The sequence below is a fragment of the Oncorhynchus mykiss genome, chromosome 23 (genome assembly GCF_013265735.2).
Source record: "Oncorhynchus mykiss isolate Arlee chromosome 23, USDA_OmykA_1.1, whole genome shotgun sequence".
NCBI classification, from domain to species: Eukaryota; Metazoa; Chordata; class Actinopteri; order Salmoniformes; family Salmonidae; genus Oncorhynchus; species Oncorhynchus mykiss.
Genome location: NC_048587.1, coordinates 56,936,974 through 56,957,692, shown reverse-complemented (window position 1 = coordinate 56,957,692; position 20,719 = coordinate 56,936,974). Strand labels below are relative to the sequence as shown.

The window sequence follows — 20,719 nt, the reverse complement described above, 5'->3', positions numbered from 1 at the left end:
AACTTAGTGTATGTAAACTTCTGACCCACTGGAATTGTGATACAGTGAATTATAAGTGAAATTATCTGTCTGTAAGCAATTGTTGGAAAAATTACTTGTCATGCACAAAGTCGATGTCCTAACCGACTTGCCAAAACTATAGTTTGTTAACAAGACATTTGTGGAGTGGTTGAAAAACGGGTTTTAATGACTACAGCCTAAGTGTATGAAAGCTTCCAACTTCAACTGTATATGTAATGTCTCCACACACACACACGTATCCCCTCCCCGCACACACACACACATTGTCCCGCCCTATACACACACACACAGAAACAGCAGACCCTTAGTGAACTCAAACTGTTTGGTTTCTTCCTCCTCTCAGGGTTAGTGTTTACACACACCATTTGGGACACAGAGTGTGTTCACTGGACATAGAGGTTGTCCTCCCTATTACTGTCCTGTCCTACAGAGATCTTTTTTTATATTTTTGTACTGTAGTGTTTTCCTTTCTGATTCATGGAAGTCATTGTATATTATTCCATCATCTAAAGACCATCGCCCAAGAACTGCCACATCCCTCCCTACTGTACATTGGTTTTGTTCAATTGTTGTTTTTGTTTTTTTGTGTCTTTGAGATTCTACTTGTAATGAAAAGCGCTATGTAGAATACATGTAGTGTTATTACTATTATTATTATTATTAGTAGTAGTACCTGCGTTGTGAACAAGATTTAAACTGGGTCATCATGAAGTAAATATGACACTTTCCTTAACTCATCTCTAGTCAGTAAACTGTATACAACTGTATTGTGATGCCATACTCTATCAACAATGTTCATTGTTAAATTTCTCTTGGATCCCCTCTCACTGCTTCCACCATGGTTCTCTCTCTCTCTCTCCCCCGTCCCTCTGTCTCTCTCTCTCCCCCGTCCCTTCCTCCATGTTTGTTTCTCTATTCAAGGAAGAGAAGGGTATTTCCTGTGGTCTTGTTGATTTAGACTTCCTCCAATGCAGCGTGGGGTTTCCCTTCATGAGAGTAAAGACTAAGGTATGGCTCCTACCGGTCATGGTAGAATGTTTATAAATATCTGACTAAGGTATGGCTCCTAACGGTCATGGCAGAATGTGTCTAAATATCTGACTAAGGTACGGCTCCTAACGGTCATGGCAGAATGTGTCTAAATATCTAACTAAGGTATGGCTCCTAACGGTCATGGCAGAATGTTTCTAAGTATCTGACTACGGTATGGCTCCTAGCGGTCATGGCAGAATGTTTCTAAGTATCTGACTAAGGTATGGCTCCTAACGGTCATGGCAGAATGTTTCTAAATATCTAACTAAGGTATGGCTCCTAACGGTCATGGCAGAATGTTTCTAAATATCTGACAACGGTATGGCTCCTACCGGTCATGGCAGAATGTTTCTAAATATCTAACTAAGGTATGGCTCCTAACGGTCATGGCAGAATGTGTCTAAATATCTGACTAAGGTATGGCTCCTAACGGTCATGGCAGAATGTTTCTAAATATCTAACTAAGGTATGGCTCCTAACGGTCATGGCAGAATGTTTCTAAATATCTAACTAAGGTATGGCTCCTAACGGTCATGGCAGAATGTTTCTAAATATCTGACAACGGTATGGCTCCTACCGGTCATGGCAGAATGTTTCTAAATATCTGACAACGGTATGGCTCCTAACGGTCATGGCAGAATGTTTCTAAGTATCTGACTAAGGTATGGCTCCTACCGGTCATGGCAGAATGTTTCTAAATATCTGACAACGGTATGGCTCCTAACGGTCATGGCAGAATGTTTCTAAGTATCTGACTAAGGTATGGCTCCTAACGGTCATGGCAGAATGTTTCTAAATATCTAACTAAGGTATGGCTCCTAACGGTCATGGCAGAATGTTTCTAAGTATCTGACTAAGGTATGGCTCCTAACGGTCATGGCAGAATGTTTCTAAGTATCTGACTAAGGTATGGCTCCTAACGGTCATGGCAGAATGTTTCTAAATATCTGACTAAGGTATGGCTCCTAACGGTCATGGCAGAATGTTTATAAATATCTAACTACGGTATGGCTCCTAACGGTCATGGCAGAATCCTTATAAATAGATTACATGTTTTGTTGTTTCTACATTAACACTGAGTTGACAAAACATAAGGAACACCTTCCTTACATTGAGTCACACCCCCTTTTGCCCAGAACAGCCTCAACTCTTTGGGACATGGACTCTACAAGGTGTCGAAAGCGCTCCACAGGGATGCTGGCCCATGTTGACTCCAATATTTCCAACAGTTGTGTTAAGTTGGCTGGATGTCCTTTGGGTGGTGGAGCATTCTTGGTACACACAGGAAACTTTTGAGTGTGAAAAACCCAGCAGCGTTGTAGTTCTTGGCACTCTCAAACCAGTGCTTGTGGCACCTACTACCATATCCCGTTCAAAGGCACTTAAATATTTTGTATTGCTTATTCACCCTCTGAATGGCACACATCAAATCACATTTTATTGATCACATGCTTAGCAGATGTTAATGCGAGTTTATTGAAATGCTTGTGCTTTTAGTTCCGACAGTGCAGTAATATCTAACAAGTAATCTAACAATTCCCCAACAACTGCCTTATACACACAGATCTAAAGCGGTGAATGAGAATACTGTATGTACATGTAAATATATGGATGAGCGGCATAGGCATGGTGCAATAGATGGTATAATGTACAGTATATACATATGAGATGAGTAATGTGAGATATGTTAACATTATTAAAGTGGCATTGTTTAAAGTGACTAGTGATCCATTTATTACAGTGTTCAGTGATATGAGTCTCTATGTAGGCAGCAGCCTCTCTGAGTTAGTGATTGCTGTTTAGCAGTCTGATGGCCTTGAGATAGAAGCTGTTTTTCAGTCTCTCGGTCCCATCTTTGATGACCACCTGGTGGCGGTGGAGGTGATATGATTCTTGACTAGTCTCTCAAAGCACTTCATGATGACAGAAGTGAGTGCTACAGGGCGGTAGTCATTTAGTTCAGTTATCTTTACCTTCTTGGGTACAGGAACAATGGCGGCCATCTTGAAGCCTTTGGGGACAGCGGATTGGGATAGGGAGCGATTGAATATGTCCGTAAACACACCAGCCAGCTGGTATGCGTATGCTCTGAGGATGCGGCTAGGGATGCCGTCTGGGCTAGCAGCCTGGCAAGGGTTAACAAGTTTAAATGTCTAACTCACATCGGCCACGGAGAAGGAGAGGGGGGTGGGGGGGTGGGGTGCAGTCCTTGTTTGCAGCCCGCCGTGGTGGCACTGTATTATCCTCAAAGCGGGCAACGAAGGTGTTTAGTTTGTCTGGAAGTAGATGTCGGTGTCCTTAACGTGGCTGGTTTTCTTTTTATAGTTCTTGATTTCCTAGAGACCCTGCCACATATGTCTCGTGTCTGAGCCATTGGAATGCGACTCCACTTTGTCCCTATACTGACATTTAGCTTGTTTGATTGCCTTGCAGAGGGAAAAACTACACTGTTTATTTTCGGCCATATTCCCAGTCCTCTTTCCATGGTTAAATGCGGTGGTTCGCACTTTCAGTTTTGCGCGAATTCCGCCATCCATCCACAGTTTCTGGTTAGGGTAGGTTTTAATAGTCACATCTCCAATGCACTTCCTTTTAAACTTACTCACGGAGTCAGCGTATAGATTGATGTTATTCTCTGAGGCTGCTCGGAATATTTCCCAGTCCATGTGATCAAAACAATCTTGAAGTGTAGATTCCGATTGGTCAAACCAGCGTTGAATGGTTCTAGTCACGGGTACATCCTGTTTGAGTTTCTGCCTAGAAGACGGTAGGAGCAAGATGGAGTCGTGGTCGGATTTGCCAAAGGGAGGGCGAGGGAGGGCCGTGTATGCATCACAGAAGTTAGAGTAGCAGTGATTGAGTGTACAAGGCAGTTAACCTGCTGTTCCTAGGCCATCATTGTAAATAAGAATTTGTTCTTAACTGAAGTGCCTAGTTAAAGAAAGAATAAATACAAATTAAATAAATAAATATTGCCCATGTTAGTGCTGCAATCAATATGCTGATAGAATTTATGTAGCATTGTTCCCAGCTACAGTACATGCAGCCTCAGGATATATTTCCAGTTTACATAGTGCAGTGTCCAGTGAAGTTCTTTGAGGGCCGTCGTGGTGTCTGCTTGAGGGGGTATACACACAGCTGTGAAAATAACTGACAAAAATTATCTTGGAGATAATATGGCCGGCATTTGATTGTAAATCATTTTAGGTCGGGTGAGCAGAAGGACTTGAGTTCCTGTATGTTGTTGTGAGTACACCATGAGTTGGTACTCATGAAGCATACACCCCCGCCCTTCTTCCCAGAGAGGTGTTTATCTCTGTTGGCGCGACACATGAAGAAGCCCGATGGCTGACCCGAATCCTACAATGTATCCCGAGAGAGCCATTTTTCCGTGAAACAGAGAATTCTACAGTCTCTGATGTCTCTCTGGAAAGCAACCCTTGCTATAATTCGTCTACCTTGTTGTCAAGAGACTGGACATTGGCTAGTAGTATACTCAGAAGCGGTGGGCGGTGTGCACGCCAACGGAGCCTGACCAGGAAGCCACACCGTCTGCCTCTTCTGCGGCGATGTTGTCGGCTTCTGGAATTAGATCCACTGTCCTGGGTGGTGGTCTGAACAAAGGATCTGCTATACACAATCCATGTCTCAATTGGCTTAAAAATCCTTCTTTAACCTGTCTCCTCCCCTTCATCTACACTGATTGAAGTGGATTTAACAGGTGACATTAATAAGGGGTCATAGTTTCACCTGGATTCACCTGGTCAGTCTGTCATGGAAATATCTTGTGTTCCTATGTGTTTTACACTCAAGTCTTCTAATACCAACCATACCATTCAATGTCTAGTTTTCATCGTTATCCATGCATAACATTTACTTTATCAAGAGCACAGATTAAGGCAACTGTCTTAAACATGATCACAGAATATTTACATATAAATGTTTTACAGTCAGTGTGTAGTTCAGACATAAATGTCTTTCCATACCAACCATGTAGAATCTAGTTATAACCTCAAATGCAACAGGATGGCGTACTATACCCTTCTGGTATTGACTGAAGTTAATGGGCCATGATGTGAATAGACTGTATATAGGAAAACAGGATGGAGTAGCCTACAGTACAGTACCCACTGACTGCCTGCTTGCCTGACTGACTGACTGCCAATATATCCTGGAGAGCCTGAAAAGCAAACAAATGATTTTGACGGCTACTTTATGTACATCATGTTATTTAACTAAAAGCTTTCCCCAACACTCCTCCTCTTTCCTTGTCTTTCCTCAGTATCATCTTGCAGTGATCTTCGACACAAGTCGGCTTTCAGGGGAAAATGAGACATTGCAGTTTTTAGTTCATGCAAAAAGGTACGTTGTGACGTTATAAATGTAATACAAGAGAATGTTTTAGTGCAAGGTAAGCCTAAACCCAGACCATTTGTTGGTAATGAGAAGATGTATACACACTACATAGACTGGTAAAATATCTACCTTTAATTTGTACGCGTTGCTAATCATGTCAGGTACTCCGATTAAAAGTCCTCCACACAGACACAATTACAGGTTTGATTGGTACCCTTTCTAATCATGTCAGGTACTCAGTCGGGTGGAAGTCGATTCTGTTTGCTCACATTATTGTGTGTAATTGCATTTGCCTTGGACCTACACACTGTATGTACACAACTGACATCATTGTCTAACCACTGGAAGTGCATGTCTTGTATGTTTGCCACTGAGCAGAAAGCAGTTAGTTTGGCAACCAGGCAGTAGGCTACAACTTCTGTCACACAAGACTGGGAGGGGGCGGTTGTCACACAAGACTGGGAGGGGGCCGCCGTCACACAAGACTGGGAGGGGGCCGCCGTCACACAAGACTGGGAGGGGGCCGCCGTCACACAAGACTGGGAGGGGGCCGCCGTCACACACGACTGGGAGGGGGCCGCCGTCACACACGACTGGGAGGGGGCCGCCGTCACACACGACTGGGAGGGGGCCGCCGTCACACACGACTGGGAGTGGGCCGCCGTCACATTACACGGAACTCAAACCGGCTGCGCGTGTGCCATCGTGCATAAATGTATTTTGTCGCCTCACACCGAACCTGATCACGACATGCAGGTTAAAATATCAAAACAAACTCTGAACCAATTACATTCATTTGGGGACCGGTCGAAAAGCATTAAACACTTATGGCAATTTAGCTAGCTAGCTTGCACTTGCTACCTAATTTGCCCTATTTAGTTAGCTTGCTGTTGCTAGCTAATTTGTCCTTGGATATAAACATTGAGTTGTTATTTTACCTGAAATGCACAAGGTTCTCTACTCCGACAATTAATCCACACATAAAACGGTCAACCGAATCGTTTCTAGTCATCTCTCCTCCTTCCAGGCTTTTTCTTCTTTGAACTTATATGGTGATTGGCGTCTAAACTTTCATAGCATTACCACGATGACCGACAACACAGTTCGTCGTTCAATCACCCACATGGGTATAACCAATGAGGAGATGACACGTGGGTACCTGCTTCTATAAACCAATGAGGATATGGGAGAGGCAGGACTTGCAGCGCGATCTGGGTCACAAATAGAACTGACTTCTATTTTAGCCCTGGGCAAATCAGACGCTCGTTGGTGCGCACGAGCAGTGTGGGTGCAATAATTTAATCATATAGATTTCTAAATGTTGCGTATGTGACACGAGCGGTGTAGTCGGGGTAGACTGCTGGGAGGGGTCTGCTATCACAGACTGCTGGCAGTGGTCTGCTATCACATTAGACTGCTGAGAGGGGTCTGCCGTCACATTAGATTGCTGGGAGGGGTCTGCCGTCACATTAGACTGCTGGGAGGGTTCTGCCGTCACATTAGACTGCTGGGAGAGGTCTGACGTCACATTAGACTGCTGAGAGAGGTCTGACGTCACATTAGACTGCTGGGAGAGGTCTGACGTCACATTAGACTGCTGGGAGAGGTCTGACGTCACATTAGACTGCTGGGAGAGGTTTGACGTCACATTAGACTGCTGGGAGAGGTCTGACGTCACATTAGACTGCTGGGAGGGGTCTGCCGTCACATTAGACTGCTGGGAGGGTTCTGCCGTCACATTAGACTGCTGGGAGAGGTCTGACGTCACATTAGATTGCTGGGAGGGGTCTGCCGTCACATTAGACTGCTGGGAGGGTTCTGCCGTCACATTAGACTGCTGGGAGAGGTCTGACGTCACATTAGACTGCTGGGAGAGGTCTGACGTCACATTAGACTGCTGGGAGGGGTCTCCTGTCACATGATTGGGAGAGGGGAATAATTCCAAGCAGCCAGATTTGTATGGAAGTTAGCAGTGGAAAAATGATGAAGACCTTTTTCTTTAGACAGAAGAATTTAAGATTGAACTTTCACTTTCATTTTGCTGTAGAGAAGACAAAGCTTCGTACTTAAATCACTCTTCTGTAAATTGGCATAGTTAATATTTGTTAATTGCCTCCTATTGTTTTCTCATTGTAGTGCCAACCCTGAGCATAGGCTGTTGGACAACAAGTTGGATCTGTCTATCCCACTGGTCCATGAGGTGGACACAGCTATCACTGGGTAAGAGGATAAAACATCTTTACTTTGTCTGCAATACACACGTACTGTAGACATGCTGTAATACACACGTACTGTAGACATGCTGTAATACACACTTACTGTAGACATGCTGTAATACACACGTACTGTAGACATGCTGTAATACACACGTACTGTAGACATGCTGTAATACACACGTACTGTAGACATGCTGTAATACACACGTACTGTAGACATGCTGTAATACACACGTACTGTAGACATGCTGTAATACACACTTACTGTAGACATGCTGTAATACACACTTACTGTAGACATGCTGTAATACACACTTACTATAGACATGCTGTAATACACACGTACTGTAGACATGCTGTAAACCATTTCCTAGAGTTAGGCCAAACACACCCAATCCCCATAATGTATTGGTAAAGTCTCTGAACGTATGCTATCAGATGAAGTCACTAGACAACAACATGTATTATTCAAATATACATTATCCATCAGCATGGACAGGATGCTAAGATGGTTGGCTAGAATCAAGCTAATAGACAGTCTCTTTTTATTTGAGCTGTATCATGATTAATACAAACTGTCGCATTAAGATGAAAGTCAAAACTAACGCTCAGTGTCTCTGGTAGTTTATGAGTCTGCCTGGACTATCCCTGCCTGGACTATCCCTGCCTGGACTATCCCTGCCTGGACTATCCCTGCTTGGTCTCTCCCTGCTTGGTCTCTCCCTGCTTGGTCTCTCCCTGCTTGGTCTCTCCCTGCATGGTCTCTCCCTGCTTGGTCTCTCCCTGCATGGTCTCTCTCTGCTTTGTCTCTCCCTGCATGGTCTCTCTCTGCTTGGTCTCTCCTTACTTGGTTTCTCCCTGCTTGATCTCTCCTTGCCTGGTCTCTCCCTGCTTGGACTCGCCCTGCCTGGTCTCTCCCTGCTTGGACTCGCCCTGCCTAGCCTCTCCCTGCTTGGACTCGCCCTGCCTGGCCTCTCCCTGCTTGGACTCGCCTTGCCTGGTCTCTCCCTGCTTGGACTCTCCTTGCTTGGACTCGACCTGCCTGGTCTCTCCCTGCTTGGACTCGCCCTGCCTGGTCTCTCCCTGCTTGGACTCGCCCTGCCTGGTCTCTCCCTGCTTGGACTCGCCCTGCCTGGTCTCTCCCTGCTTGGACTCGCCCTGCTTGGACTCGCCCTGCTTGGACTCGCCCTGCTTGGACTCGCCCTGCCTGGTCTCTCCCTGCCTGGTCTCTCCCTGCCTGGTCTCTCCCTGCATGGACTCTCCCTGCTTGGTCTCTCCCTACTTGGTCTCTCCCTGCTTGGTCTCTCCCTGCTTGGACTCTCCCTGCTTGGACTCTCCCTGCTTGGACTCTCCCTGCTTGGACTCTCCCTGCTTGGACTCTCCCTGCTTGGTCTCTCTTTGCTTGGTCTCTCTTTGCTTGGTCTCTCTTTGCTTGGTCTCTCTTTGCTTGGTCTCTCTTTGCTTGATCTCTCCTTGCCTGATCTCTCCCTGTTTGGACTCACCCTGCCTGGTCTCGCCCTGCTTGGTCTCTCTCTGCTTGGTCTCTCTCTGCTTGGTCTCTCTCTGCTTGGTCTCTCTCTGCTTGGTCTCTCCCTGCCTGGTCTCGCCCTGCTTGGACTCGCCCTGCCTGGTCTCGCCCTGCTTGGACTCGCCCTGCCTGGTCTCTCCCTGCCTGGTCTCTCCCTGCCTGGTCTCTCTCTGCTTGGTCTCTCTCTGCTTGGTCTCTCCCTGCCTGGTCTCGCCCTGCTTGGACTCGCCCTGCCTGGTCTCTCCCCTGCCTGGTCTCTCTAAGCCTCTTGAAAGATGAAAGACACCAGACAGAGCTGAGCTACATTATCAGACTTTAGACAGCATTATCAGACAGCAGAGTAGAGCTGTAGCTGAGGTGTTTTATCAGATCCTAGATCTTTCCTTCGTCATTTGCTTTGATACTCTAATTGATTAGTTAGAGACAATCCATTCGCTGATGACTTTGTTTTGTACCATGCCCCTCGTGCCCCATCTCACCAAAAACAACTTCAATGATGGCTTAGACTAAAGTATGTAGCGATTGATAGAGCAGTGGAAGAAATTAGTGTGAGTCGTCAGGCTACTATTCTCACAGAACATGACAGCTTTCCTCTACCACAGGACTTGAAGAAAACATCTGGGGACACACCAGTCTTTAATCAGTCTCTTTCTAACAGTAAATTGATCTATAAAACATACAGACCTACAAAAACATGTTATACATTTGATTTGATATCCGTAAATAATGATCTTGGCATGAATCTGTTGGGGCTGCGCAATACCATATCACTTTCTATCCGTCTACAGTTTAGTGACTCCAACATCCTTTCTGTATGGGAACTCCATCGTTGCCTCTCGCTTCATCCAGCTGGAGGACATGGAGTGTAACTTCCAGCCTTTAAACTTCACCTTTCAGGTATTGGTGACACCTGTACATCAGGGAATCCCCATTCAAGTCAATTATATTGATATGGCTGTACCAGTAGCTCTACCTCATCTACCTCGTCAAAACATGCAGCATATTATTTTGGCTCCTTGTAAACATATCTCTCTATCGCTCTCTCTCACTACTCTCTCTCTCTTGCCCTCTCTTTCGCTCTCTCACACTACTCTCTCTCACTACTCTCCCTCTTTCTCTCTCTCACACTACTCTCTCACTCTATTCTCTCTCTATCCCTGTTTCTCATCCACCTTTCTTTCTTTTTACCCCCCCCCCCCCCACATTCTCTCTTACCTCAATCCTCTACCTCTCTTACCCCTGACCTTCTATTTCTCTCTACCCTTCACCATCTTTCTCTCCCTAATATTTCTCTCCACCTCTTTCATCGTCTTCCAGGTGATCAACAACGGCCCCAGCAGGTTACCTGGCTCCATAGTGGACATCAGGATCCCAAACCGACTGGCTGGCAATGGGGCCGACATGTTCCACATCATGGACATACAGGTGGGAACCTTCCAACAGCAGTTTATACATCAAATTCAAACAATCAGATTAATTTATAAGGTCCTTTTTACATCAGCAGTTATCATCAGGTGCTTTTACATTAACCTGGCCTAGACCTCAAAGAGACAGGAAAAACATCCTAGAAGGAAGATATCTAGACAGGAACTGAGGGGAGACCAAAGATAGCACAGCAGTCTATCCACACTATCCACCCATTCGCCCAAACGTCAGTACCTCTGGCGTTGTTTAGGGGTTTATCCACCTACACACATCCACATTCTTTGTTGCCTTTATCCAACTGAAGTCTATCGCTCTTGTTTTCCTTCATAGCTGAGTGCTGTGGATCCACGTTGGCAAACACTTTAATACTGTTAAAATGGCCTTCTTGTTTATCTATGTCTCTGCTCATGGAACACAGGACCCGTTAGAACAGTGCGAGGCACTATTTGATGATTTTTTTTTGATAAATGGGAAAGAAGTGTTGATACAGCTACTACTGGCTGGGCGACCATTTAGTTTCACAACAACAGTTGCTCATTTAGGTACCCCCAGTGGGTGCTTTGTTTTCATAACCCCTGCACCACTCCTTTCATATAGGTAGATCAGGGGGAGCTCAACCTTAGAATTGTGTTGACTGTTTGAATGGGAGGATTGGAGCAGAGACTGTAGGGACGTCGGACCGTATCCCACCCTGCATCCCCACATCTGGAATTACTTGGAGGGATCAGAGAGCTTTACACGGAACGACTGGGGGAATGGGGGAATGGGGCACCTGCGGAGCATGCTACTATTCTATAACATCCCCAACGTAGATCTGAAGTCACTGAGATATGAAACTGGGGCCCTGGTCAAAAGGAGTGCACTAAACAGGGAATAGGGTGCCATTTGGGATATAGACTTTTCTGTGTTAACACTGTCTGACTGTAGTCTCCCTGTCCAATATGGTAAGGAGAGGTCATTTCACACTGAGGTTTTCTTCTTCTGTAGTAGGTCAGAGTAACAGACAAGATGAACACACATGATAAACATGAGCCAGCATTAAAAAAATGTGGGGGAAATATTTCCATATTGCAATTTCCTTGAATTCCAGTCATGATCTTACATTCATCCTAATATGTGTTAATGTCATCCTAACATGTGTTAATGTCGTCACTAACATGTGTTAATTTCATCCTAACATGTATTAATGTCAACCTAACATGTGTTAATGTCAACCTAACATGTATTAATGTCATCCTAACATGTATTAATGTCATCCTAACATGTATTAATGTCAACCTAACATGTGTTAATGTCATCCTAACATGTGTTAATATCATCCTAACATGTGTTAATGTCATCCTAACATGTGTTAATGTCAACCTAACATGTATTAATGTCAACCTAACATGTATTAATGTCATCCTAACATGTATTAATGTCATCCTAACATGTATTAATGTCATCCTAACATGTATTAATGTCATCCTAACATGTATTAATGTCATCCTAACATGTATTAATGTCATCCTAACATGTATTAATGTCATCCTAACATGTATTAATGTCAACCTAACATGTATTAATGTCATCCTAACATGTATTAATGTCATCCTAACATGTATTAATGTCATCCTAACATGTATTAATGTCATCCTAACATGTATTAATGTCATCCTAACATGTATTAATGTCATCCTAACATGTGTTAATGTCATCCTAACATGTATTAATGTCATCCTAACATGTATTAATGTCATCCTAACATGTGTTAATGTCATCCTAACATGTATTAATGTCATCCTAACATGTATTAATGTCATCCTAACATGTATTAATGTCATCCTAACATGTATTAATGTCATCCTAACATGTATTAATGTCATCCTAACATGTATTAATGTCATCCTAACATGTATTAATGTCATCCTAACATGTATTAATGTCATCCTAACATGTATTAATGTCATCCTAACATGTATTAATGTCATCCTAACATGTATTAATGTCATCCTAACATGTGTTAATGTCAACCTAACATGTATTAATGTCATCCTAACATGTATTAATGTCATCCTAACATGTATTAATGTCATCCTAACATGTATTAATGTCAACCTAACATGTATTAATGTCATCCTAACATGTATTAATGTCATCCTAACATGTATTAATGTCATCCTAACATGTATTAATGTCATCCTAACATGTATTAATGTCATCCTAACATGTATTAATGTCATCCTAACATGTATTAATGTCATCCTAACATGTATTAATGTCATCCTAACATGTGTTAATGTCAACCTAACATGTATTAATGTCATCCTAACATGTATTAATGTCATCCTAACATGTATTAATGTCATCCTAACATGTATTAATGTCAACCTAACATGTATTAATGTCATCCTAACATGTATTAATGTCATCCTAACATGTGTTAATATCATCCTAACATGTATTAATGTCATCCTAACATGTGTTAATATCATCCTAACATGTATTAATGTCATCCTAACATGTGTTAATATCATCCTAACATGTATTAATGTCATCCTAACATGTATTAATGTCAGTGTAAAACAACAACTAAAAGGTAACATTTTTTCCCCCTAGCTCCTTTCAGATTATACTTACCAGTCTCTGTGTTTATCTTGTCTGTTACTCTGACCTACTATAAGAAGAAAACGAGAACCTCAGTGTGAAATGACCTCTCCTTACCCTATTGGACAGGGAGACTACAGTCAGTGTTAACACAGAAAAAGTCTGTATCCCAAATGGCAGCCTGTTCCCTATTTGAATGGTATTCACTTGGACTCTGTTAACAATGGATATAAAGGAGTTAAACAGTAATTGGTAACAACCTGGTACCAAGTGGTGGGTTACACAATGATGTCAGAAATTATCTTTTTAATGTTCCATAAATCAGCTAATAGCAGGGTGCAGTTGTTATGAGGGTCAACTATCGTTCTCTCTCACACACTCTCTCTCGCTCTCTTTCTCTTGGTCTCTCTCTCTCTCTCACACACACAGGCAAAAGTAGAGCCCAATATAGGGAATAGTGTACAATTTGGAACGTAGTCCTAACTTTCTCAGGCTGTGGATTGAAGCAACAAAGAGGATGAATCTCAAATATAAAATATTTGTTGTTGTCATATATAAAATATGTATTGTTTAACACATTTTTGTTTACTACATGATTTCAAATGTGTCATGTCATAGTTTTGGTGTCTTCACTATTATTCTACAATGTAGAAAATAGTAAATAAAGAAAAACCCTTGAATGAGTAGGTGTGTTCAAACTTTTGACTGGTACTGTGTATATATAAACACTCTAAACATCCTACCCGATGGCTCGGAGGCGTCTGCACGGTCCTAAAACACATTATTGCCTCGTTTTGTATCACATTCCAATGATATAACTGTGAGGGGCAAAAATGCAATTTCAGAATATAGGGGCGACGTGTTGTCCCGAGTGAAAGTTGTGCCCCTGCTTAAAACAAGTAAAAAAACTCATTGTGAAACGTAAAAAATTCTGAGTGGGTCTTAAAAGTAAAATTATTGGTCTCTCTCAGGAGAGTCCTCTACTCACCTGTAGAATGTGTTGAACATTCCTGAGATATTTATTTTTCCAACTCCCATCCTCCTCCTCCCATCCACCTCTTCCCATCCTCCCTGCCCTTTCTCATCTTCCTCTGTCTCCCCAGGTGGCGGAGGGGCAAGGGAACTGCACCCCTCATAGGAACCCCCAGCCCTGTTCCATCTCCCAGGACAGAGAGAGTATCTTCCACACCATCTTTGCCTTCTTCACCAAGTCTGGACGCAGGGTCCTGGTGAATAAACACAGAGAGAGAGAGGGTCTATACACTCACATACCCATGAACACACAGAACAGGCACAGAGAGGGTCTATACACTCACATACCCATGAACACACACAGCACAGGCACAGAGAGAGAGAGGGTCTATACACTCACACACCCATGAACACACACAGCACAGGCACAGACAGAGAGAGGGTCTATACACTCACACACCCATGAACACACACAGAACAGGCACAGAGAGGGTCTATACACTCACACACCCATGAACACACACAGCACAGGCACAGAGAGAGAGAGGGTATATACACTCACACACCCATGAACACACACATCACAGGCACAGAGAGAGAGAGGGTCTATACACTCACACACCCATGAACACACACAGAACAGGCACAGACAGGGTCTATACACTCACACACCCATAAACACACACAGCACAGGCACAGAGAGAGAGAGGGTATATACACTCACACACCCATGAACACACACAGCACAGGCACAGAGAGAGAGAGGGTCTATACACTCACACACCCATGAACACACACAGCACAGGCACAGAGAGAGAGAGAGGCGTGTACATGCACGCACACACCCATGAACACACACACACCTGGACTGTCCCAATCAGTGGAATTTAAGGTTCACTGAAAGTGTTTCCCTTGGTGATGTATCATGTGTGTGTTGTGTAGCATCTGTTCATCTCTCTCTGTCTTTCCTCCTCTCTTTCTCTCTCTCTCTCTCTCTCTCTTTTTTTTCTCTCTCTCTCTTTCTCTCTCTCTCTCTTTTACTCTCTCTCTCTCTTCTTTCTCTTCCTTCTCTTTCTCTTCTTTCTCTTTCTCTCTCTCTCTCTCTCTCTCTCTCCTCCTTCTCTCTCTCTCTCTCTCTCTCTCTCTCTCTCTCTCTCTCTTCCTCTAACAGGACTGTGACCGGCCAGGGAGAGCATGTTTAACCATCTCATGTACTCTGGGCTCCCAGTCCAAAGAGGAAGTTGTCAGTATACATGTGAAACTTCTACTAAACACAGAGATACTGAAGAGGGTAAGTACATGGATATTAGTTATTACATAGTTGTTAGATACCCTACCGTTCAAAAGTTTGCCCATTATCAGCACTTCTGTGTTCCAATGGCACGTTGTGTTAGCTAATCCAAGTTGATCATTTTAAAAGGCCAATTGATTATTATAAAACCCTTTTGCAATTATGTTAGCACAACTGAACAAGAGGACAAGTACATTAGTGTCTAGTTTAAGAAACCGACACCTCACAAGTCCTCAACTGGCAGCTTCATTAAATAGTACCCGCAAAACACCAATCTCATTGTCAACAGTGAAGAGGCGACTCCTGGATGCTGGCCTTCTAGGAAGAGTTGCAAAGAAAAAGCCATATTCAGACTGGCCAATAAAAATAAAAGATTAAGATGGGCAAAAGGACACCGAGACTGGACAGAGGAAGATTGGGGAAAAAAATATTATGGACAAACAAATCTAAGTTTGAGTTGTTCGGATCACAAAGATGAACATTTGTGAGACCCAGAAGAAATGAAGATGCTGGAGGAGTGCTTGACGCCATCTGTCAATCATGGTGGAGGCAATGTGATGGTCTGGGGTGCTTTGTTGGTGGTAAAGTAGGAGACTTGTACAGGGTAAAAGGGATCTTGAAGAAGGAAGACTATCACTCCATTTTGCAACACCATACCCTGTGGACGGAAATTGGAGCCAATTTCCTGTTCAGGGAAGAAGCAGTCAGCTGGTATTCTGTCTATAATGGAGAGGCCAGCACAGTCACTGGATCTCAACCCTATTGAGCTGTTGTGGGAGCAGCTTGACCGTATGGTACGTAAGAAGTGCCCATCAAGCCAATCCAACTTGTGGGAGGTGCTTCAGGATGCATGGGGTGAAATCTCTCTCAGATCACCTCAACAAATTGACAACTAGAATGCCAAAGGTCTGCAAGGCTGTAATTGCTGCAAATGGAGGATTCTTTGACGATAGCAAAGTTTGAAGGACACAATTATTATTTTGATTAAAAAACATTATTTATAACCTTGTCAACGTCTTGACTATATTTCCTATTCATTTTGCAACTAATTGCATGTATGTTCTCATGGAAAACAAGGAAATCTCTAAGTGACCCCAAACTTTTGAACGGTTGCGTTGTTACCTGGTTGTTACCTGGTTGTTACCTGGTTGTTACCTGGTTGTTACATGGTTGTTACCTGGTTGTTACCTGGTTGTTACCTGGTTGTTACCTGGTTGTTACATGGTTGTTACCTGGTTGTTACCTGGTTGTTACCTGGTTGTTACCTGGTTGTTACATGGTTGTTACATGGTTGTTACCTGGTTGTTACCTGGTTGTTACCTGGTTGTTACATGGTTGTTACATGGTTGTTACCTGGTTGTTACATGGTTGTTACATGGTTGTTACATGGTTGTTACATGGTTGTTACCTGGTTGTTACATGGTTAGTATATTTTTATGTTTTACTTAGGCTAATAATGTTTATTACAGTATGGATCTGAAGGAAGTATGACCCCCCCCCCCCTCTCTCTCTCTCTCTCTCTCTCACACACACACATACCTACCTACAGGACAGCTCATCGCTGATCCAGTTCGTGACTAGGGGTAATGTGAGAGTGGACGGGAGGGCCATAGAGGTACCGCAGGGGCTATCAGAAGACACTTCAGTAAGTATATCACTCTTGATAGATTTACTCCTGCAAAGCGCTGAATATATGAGTCAATCAGGGTGTTGGGTCTGGTTCGGCATGCAGTAGACACATCATGATGTCTGTGAGACATTCTAACAGCCAGTTTATTGCTGTGATGTTCCTCGGCAAGCCCTGAGGGGTGAATCTAGAAGCTGAATCTGGTGGAAATTGAAGCCTGGGGAGCAGCTGGAGGCAGGACGCCAAATCAACCTGGATGTCATGGGGGTGAGGCAGGGTTGTATTTGGGGGTCCTCAGCTGTGGTCCTCAAGGACAAGGTCTCCTCAGAGACAGCAGGGTATCACACATACACACACACACACACACACACACAGGGCAAGCCTCTGTGTGGAGTGATTAGATGTGCCTGTGGAGCAGTGGAATGAAGTAATGAGCACTCTGCATCCCCTTATCCTCGATGCTCTCAGCTGATTACGGTGATGACCTCCAGACCCTAGCTCGCAGCTCCATCTCCTGACTTAGGCCCCACCGCGCAGCTGCGTCTCCTGACCTCTAGGCCCCCAGCTCGCTGCTCGACCCCCAGGCCACAAGAAGAGCTTGGCTAGCTTCAGCCGCTAAATCAGACGATACTGTGAATGTGTCCATTCACAACTGCTCTCCCAGCACTTAGTGACCACTTTAATTTTCCACAGCAACACCTCCCACCCCCCTGAGCATCTGGTCAGTTCACTACCACAAACCATTAGAGATTTTAGTGAATTCAGTAGCCCTAGTCCCTCAGCAGCTCTGAAGTCCCTAGAGAAAGCTTTGTGGTCCCTTGGTGTGCGGTGAGCCTTGGTTTGTGACGAGGCTCTTTCAATTCCCAGCCTGCTACTTATCAACAGCTGATGAGATATAGTTTATCCTCCGTGTCATGCAAAAAGGCCCCGGTAAATGAGGTAAAGGATAGGAGAATAGAAATGATCTACTCTATGAGTTATGAGCTCATTGACTCCATTGAAATGGTTCCTTACGTTTTAGTACCCGTAAACATCAGCACAAACTGAGCTGGAGTCAGTCAGACAACGGATCAGAATGTAACATACTGTATGCTTCCAATGCACACACGCACATACTCTTAACTAAACCTGTTACAGTTTGAAGAGGTGTAATTCTTCCATATTCCTTTTTGCTATGCACCATATTGGAATGCTGTGTTATTGTGGGTGCCTGATGTCTTAGGAGGAAGAATTTCCAGCCCAGACCCTGACCTACAACCCAGACCCACAGCCCAGACCCTGACCTACAACCCAGACCCACAGCCCAGACCCTGACCTACAACCCAGACCCACAGCCCAGACCCTGACCTACAACCCAGACCCACAGCCCAGACCCTGACCTACAACCCAGACCCACAGTCCAGACCCTGACCTACAACCCAGACCCACAACCCAGACCCACAACCCAGACCCTGACCTACAACCCAGCCCCACAGCCCAGACCCTGATCTACAACCCAGCCCCACAGCCCAGACCCTGACCTACAACCCAGACCCACAGCCCAGACCCTGACCTACAACCCAGACCTACAACCCAGCCCCACAGCCCAGACCCTGACCTACAACCCAGCCCCACAGCCCAGACCCTGACCTACAACCCAGACCCAGAGCCCAGACCCTGACCTACAACCCAGACCTACATCCCAGACCCACAGCCCAGACCCTGACCTACAACCCAGACCCACAGCCTAGACCCTGACCTACAACCCAGATCCACAGCCCAGACCCTGACCTACAACACAGACCCACAGCCCAGACCCTGACCTACAACCCAGACCCACAGCCCAGACCCTGACCTATAACCCAGCCCCACAGCCCAGATCCTGACCTACAACCCAGACCCACAGCCCAGACCCTGACCTACAACCCAGACCCACAACCCAGACCCTGACCTACAACCCAGCCCCACAGCCCAGACCCTGACCTACAACCCAGCCCCACAGCCCAGACCCTGACCTACAACCCAGACCCACAGCCCAGACCCTGACCTACAACCCAGACCTACATCCCAGACCCACAGCCCAGACCCTGACCTACAACCCAGACCCACAGCCCAGACCCTGACCTACAACACAGACCCACAGCCCAGACCCTGACCTACAACCCAGACCCACAGACCTGAGTACAAATAATAATATTTGAGCTGTTTCTTCAATACTGTGAGAGTTTGCTCTAGCCTGCCTAAACTGTCAGATGGGCAGGCTTTGCAGTTTTGGGCCTCTTCTATTGAGCCAGGCAAGCTCAATCAAGCACAGATCAAGTATTTATGTTTTAATATTTCAAATAATATTTGAACCCAGATCTGTCACAAACCCAGACAGACCTGCATCAGAATTGAAAGTACCTAAACATTTTTATTTTACCTTTATTTAACTAGGCAAGTCAGTTAAGAACAAATTCTTATTTACAATGATGGCCTAAGAACAGTGGGTTAACTGCCTTGTTCAGGGGCAGAATCACATATTTTTACTATGTCAGCTCAGGATTCGATCCACCAACCTTTCGGTTGCTAGTCCAAAGCTCTAACCACTAGGCTACCTGCCACCCCTTACTTAGCTTAGCTTACAGTACTTAGCTTATCTTAATTACTTACAGTACCTATTTACAGTCCTTAGCTTATTGTACAGTACTTACATTACTTAGCTCATCTTAGTGTTTAGCTTACAGTACATACAGTACTTTGCTTATCTGACAGTACTTTGCTTATCTGACAGTACTTTGCTTATCTGACAGTACTTAAATAAAAAAAAAAGGCTACCTGCCACCCCTTACTTAGCTTAGCTTACAGTACTTAGCTTATCTTAATTACTTACAGTACCTATTTACAGTCCTTAGCTTATTGTACAGTACTTACAGTGCTTAGCTTACAGTACTTATCTCACAGTACTTATAGTACTTACATTACTTAGCTCATCTTAGTGTTTAGCTTACAGTACATACAGTTCTTTGCTTATCTGACAGTACTTTGCTTATCTGACAGTACTTTGCTTATCTGACAGTACTTAAATTATTTTACAGCACTTAGCTTATATTACAGTACTTATAGTACTTACAGTACTTAGCTTATCTTAGAGTACAGTACTTAGCTTATCTTTTATTTTAAAAAAATATTTCTCCTTTATTTAACCAGGTAGGCCAGTTGAGATCAAGTTCTCATTTACAACTGCAACCTGGCCAAGATAAAGCAAAGCAATGCGACAAAAACAACAACACAGAGTTACACATAAACAAATGTACAGTCAATAACACAATAGAAAAGAAAAATCTATGTACAGTGTGGGCAAAGAGAAGAGTAGGGAGGTAAGGCCATTTCATTTACACTGTCAATATTATCTGTGACCATATAAGATTAGAATGATGTTGCAATAGTTGGATTGATTTAATTCGTGTTTTGAAATGTGTTCACATGTACAATGAAAGAACTATACATTTCAGCAGCTATGGAACCTGAGTTTCTGTATAGCACTTTGTGACATCAGCTGATGTAAAAGGGGCTTTAGAAATACATTTGATTCATATCTCAGAAATATAGACTGTTAAATGTGTTGGTATAAATATTTGTGTTTGACTGTAATCTTCTTCTTTTAGCTGGTGTTCCAGGTGCGCCACAGCCACGAGGCAAGGGGC

The 20,719-nt window shown here is 44.0% G+C and overlaps 1 protein-coding gene across 1 annotated transcript in view; it reads left to right on the top strand.

The window, feature by feature from the left end:
- Positions 1–20,719, top strand: part of LOC110503039 (integrin alpha-9) — a 160,592-nt gene that overhangs the window by 110,379 nt on the left and 29,494 nt on the right. Inside the window, exons 19-26 of the mRNA XM_036960871.1 lie at positions 943–1,029; positions 5,336–5,415; positions 7,546–7,629; positions 9,942–10,050; positions 10,471–10,578; positions 14,268–14,393; positions 15,308–15,427; positions 16,977–17,072. Coding sequence (XP_036816766.1) covers positions 943–1,029; positions 5,336–5,415; positions 7,546–7,629; positions 9,942–10,050; positions 10,471–10,578; positions 14,268–14,393; positions 15,308–15,427; positions 16,977–17,072 — 810 coding nt within the window. The remainder of the gene's footprint in view (positions 1–942; positions 1,030–5,335; positions 5,416–7,545; positions 7,630–9,941; positions 10,051–10,470; positions 10,579–14,267; positions 14,394–15,307; positions 15,428–16,976; positions 17,073–20,719) is intronic.